The sequence below is a fragment of the Fulmarus glacialis genome, unplaced genomic scaffold (assembly GCF_000690835.1).
Source record: "Fulmarus glacialis isolate BGI_N327 unplaced genomic scaffold, ASM69083v1 scaffold49303, whole genome shotgun sequence".
NCBI classification, from domain to species: domain Eukaryota; kingdom Metazoa; phylum Chordata; class Aves; order Procellariiformes; family Procellariidae; genus Fulmarus; species Fulmarus glacialis.
Window position 1 is genome coordinate 8101 of NW_009201938.1, and position 4683 is coordinate 12783.

At 36.0% G+C, this 4683-nt stretch overlaps 1 protein-coding gene across 1 annotated transcript; it reads right to left on the minus strand.

Moving 5' to 3' along the window:
• Positions 1 to 313: 313 nt before the first annotated feature.
• On the minus strand, positions 314 to 4280 carry LOC104074101 (cadherin-10; the record flags this gene model as incomplete). The annotated part of the gene is made up of 3 exons (XM_009574104.1): positions 314 to 1071; positions 1949 to 2200; positions 4172 to 4280. Coding segments are annotated over 3 exons (855 nt in total), but the record flags the coding sequence as incomplete, so codon positions are not given.
• Positions 4281 to 4683: the final 403 nt, after the last annotated feature.

A 4683-nucleotide genomic window follows, 5' to 3' on the forward strand; every position in this document is an offset into this window, starting at 1 on the left:
TAGTTGTAAAAACTGGTTTATTTCTTAAAAATAAATACAAAAATATAAATATAAAACATTGGCAGATAGAATTTGATGAAATGAAGTTGCACAAACTGTTTTTAAACCAGCTGCATATTACACTTTAACACCACGTGTACATTTTGTTTTAATTTTAATGTACAGAACAGGACATACTGGATTTTTTCTTCTTTGCCATCTTAAAAGCTGCACTTGCAAGGATAGGACATGTACCTAACAGAAGCGGATTGTACATGAGGTTGCTTAAGGGATTATCACCCCCTTCAAATTTCTGAAGGTAAGATATTGTTTATTTTACTTACTAAAATGGACAACACTGAATTTCCATAGCTTTGGCTCTTGGAAGGTGATTAAATAAAATGCTGTATATATTCCAAGTGGCATCTTACTAGAAAGAATGAATGACATTAATGGACAAATTTAAAACAAATTTTAAAAGGAAACCATTGTGCTGAGTGGCAGGAAAATTTTCCTGAATGTTAAATACTGTTTAGTGCAGAAGGTGTCTGTAAAATTACTTCCGCTCAAAGGAAACAAAAATGTAGCCTACTGTAGGTTAAGAAGTGTCTTTGTCACTTTCTCCTCCACCATACATTTCAGCTAGCTTATTAAACCGAGGCCCCCATTCTCGGAGGTAATCATAGTTTTGGTCTCCTTCTGTAGTACCCGACTCTAAGGAGCTCAAAGATTCAGCTATTGAATCATTCCCTTCATAGGCATAGGTTGCAAGCGAGTCATACGGCGGTGCAGAAGGATCAGTATCGTGCTCTTTTAGCCTTTGGTTAATGAAATCTCGGACATCTGTGTTATCTGGTGCTGAAGGAGTCCTCCGTGGTACAAATAACGTTTCAGGGATAATGTCTCGTCGAAGCTTCTTATCTTCGATAGCTGCAGGATTCCTCAGTGTGCCAATATCAAAGGCTTGGGTGTCTTCCTCTCCACCGCCTTCATCGTTGTAACTCACAATGTTGTCTCTGATGTCCTCTTTAGAGAGGATCAAAGGCTCCTTCTTTCGTTGCCTCTTCAGAGCAGCAAACAGCACCACTATAACTTAAAGAGAGAAACAAAGAATGGGTAAAGATCTTTATTTAATAATTTCTTAGTAGCAAATCCATCAGGTACAAGAGCTTTATTTCAGCTACATTTCAGCAATTCATTTCTGTCTGATAAATGGATAAACATCTCTATCTGTATTACGGTAGCGCAGTAAGGTCTACATCAAAAAGTGCTATTTTGCACACACACTGCTCTGCTTTACAGAACCATGAGTTTGTCTATATGTTCCTTCTGTAACTTCAGTGAGTTTTAAAATGGCTAGGTCTATTCTGAAGATCTTTTCCCTTTTTTAAGTTCAAAGTATACTGTTAAAAACTGGTTTTGAGGTGAATTATAGCTCATTAAGTGATATTCTGAAAACCTCAAAATGGAGCGTTTACAAAATTTACATTTTTTTTATTACAGCACAGAAACCTCTGGATAGACAGTGCTTTAATATAGTAAAAATACTATTTACTGGCTTGTTCTATGTAAAATATGTACTGCATGTTGACTTTAGATAGTTATTTAAATAAAAAAGAGACATTCTGTCAAAAAATTTAAAATGAAAGACATGAAAGTGATTTTTGATTATGCTATTCCTCCTCTCTGATCTTCTTTTTTGGACAACTTAACGAAAAAACAAAAATGAGCTTCTCGTTGCACACTGATAGTTTTAAAAGTCTGTGACTTGAATTCTTATTTACAATGTCCAATTCCCAGACAAACAGGTTTTGCTATTTTTTTTTCTTTTTGTTTTAAGTTGCAGTTAAATTCTTCTTGCAAAATCCATGATCATTAATTTTACCAATCTACACAGCTTTGTAAAATGAGTCAGGCCTGAAGCATTTGTTCACGGGGGGAAAGATGCATTTCTTTTTCTTTGTCTTACCTAGCAGGATAACGATGCACAGGAGAATGGCAACCAGTGCCCCCGTGCTGAGGCCGGCAGGGAGGAGCAAGGCCTCAGCGTTGCAGGACTGCATGTTCCCCTGGCTGTCACAGGCACACACTCGAATGGTCAGCGTGCCAGTGCTGCTCTGGATCGGGTAGTCATTGTCTGATATCACCACTGGTAGAAGGTAAGTACTTATTTCATGTCGACTAAAGCCATTCCTTCTTGTCAAAATTCTGGCAGTGTTATCTAGATTGATTAAAATATACTGTTGTATAGTATATGAATATAAAAAGTGTATCATTTATAGTACATGCAAACCATCATATTTTACATCACTGGTAGCATTTTGAAACTGTTCTTGATATCATAGTGATATCTCTCTTTTCCTAATGACATTTCCATTTGATCAGAAAGCTATTTATAATTTTTTTATGTACATCTGGCCTGCTCCCCTGTGCAACACCTTTGAGTGTGATTTGAAAAGAGGATTTCTCAAAGCTTAAAGTGTTTTATAGATTAATGCATGCAGTGCATGACACAGTTCTAGTTCAGGGCTAAAGCCCTGAAATGAAGTGGCCAACTGAGAAAAAATAACCTTCCACTTCATGCTGTTCAACAAGTATTCTGTTTTGAAAGATTCTTTCCATGGATCTTCTGTGACAACACCCACGGGAATGCTATCTGTAAACTCTGTATGAGATTTTCCACACCAAAACACTTTCAACAAGCTGTAGAACAATGAATTATGTACCTTAGCACATGAAGTAGATTTTTTTTGGAAAAATTGTCTTAGGAATTCAGAAAATGTGAAAGACAGTAGCTATTCCTCCACAGTTTTGAGAAGTGAATTTACTAAACTGTATTTGCTACTGTATTGTAGTAGACAAATCTTAGCTGCATGCAGTATACTTCAGCATCAAAAGCTGTTCACTGAGTGGCCAGAGGGAAGGAAAGGAAGGGAAGGAATGAATAACAGGGAGAGACTATTTCTTCTGTTGTTAGGGCCACAACACTGGAGTGAAAGCCAACAGTAGAGTTGCTAACTTTTTAGTCCAAAAGAGAGAAAATACAGATTTAGTCTCCATTAGAAGGAAAATTTAATTTTCATCATACTTGTGGATCTCTTGAGGTAGGTGGTTAGCTATCTTGCCAACTTCCGGCTGAATTAAAATAACCCATGTGCGAAAAGAAAGAAAATAATTACAGATAGAAAAGAAATAACAAGGTCTATACCTCTGTACACTCAGGACCTAGTCACCAGGATATAATCTTTGTTTAAAATATTAAATTATATATTTTTTTCATAGCCTCTCTGATGTGAAAAACAAAGTTTTCCTTTATTGCATCCCTTCATTGGTTTTGGGTATTTGTATGCTATTTGTTTTCACTCAACATCAAAAACTATGTGTCTTATGGATCTTTAAATACCTCTGCTGCTGGGGTTTTTATAAAGTACCCAAACAATTTGATTTCTATTCTTAAAAAAAGAATTTTTTTCTCTATCATCTAACCTAAAATTCCTTATATTGTTTGCAGCCTATTACTTCCTGAAATTTTCATCAGGAAAAGGGGATTATTCCCATTGCCTTTATGCCTTTAACACATTTGAAGGCTGGTACCATGTTCCCCCTCATTTATTTCTTCTGTAATCTAGAGCCCTCTCAGTTAGTCATATTGATAATGAAGGCCAAAATGGGTGCATAGTCCCCCTTCCTCAAGAAAGTCCTTTGAAAATTTTCTCTGCTAAAGAAAGATTGATAAAGGACCAAAAGAAAAGCCAAAGTGGCTTTGCGTTCAGAGCCATTATTTTCATTACTGGTCAGAAAGAGGCAAAACAGAAGACCAGGGGATTCAGAACTATATGACAGAAGGCTAAAGTGAAAAATCTGAACTTGACAGCTGAAGCCATTTTTTAAACCTTTTTTTCGTCCTTCAGTCAAGCATTTCACCGGCTACTCACCCCAAACGAATGCTTTTACTGATTTTCTTTATAATTTGTTTTATCCCATTTTTGCCATGATAATTTTTGCCTCCCTTACACAGATGAAAATGCAGAAGTCCTACACCACAAACATTCAGGTAAAATTATTATTATTGCTAGCAGCCGCTTCAACAGCTTCTCTACATGTTGATAGACATCCAAAGCAAATATATTTCAGGAATGTATGCCAGACAGCAAAGATAAAATTCCTTCCTTGGAACAGGCATGAATTTTACCTTCATTATCCTGAACAGTGAAGTTAGGGTTAACAGCAGCTAAACTGAAGAAAAATTTTTGTCCACCAAGAGGGTCATCTTTGTCTACTGCACTTATGGTTTGAATAAGCTGCAGGAAAAAAAAACAAGCAAACAAACAACAAAAAAACCCAAATGCACCCAGGTTTTTGATACACCTGTCTGATTACTTCAAGTGTTAAGACAACTTCATATTCAAACTCTACACATATTGACTTAATACTTAATCTGTAGAACACATTAACTGAACAAATGTTAAACAAGTGCATCATAGAAGTTTTTCCAACAAGAGCATCTATACATGTTTCATGTCATGGTACATGTACACGTGTAAAATGGCCAGCTTCTACCTTAGTCCTCCTCTATTTCTTTTTTCAATACATATTTATATATTTTTGTAACTACAAAGAGGACTAAACGTGCCAAAAATAGCTTTATCTTTAGCCTAGGTCATTTGTATTCTTCATCTCTGCTCCATCATTTTAAAATCAAAT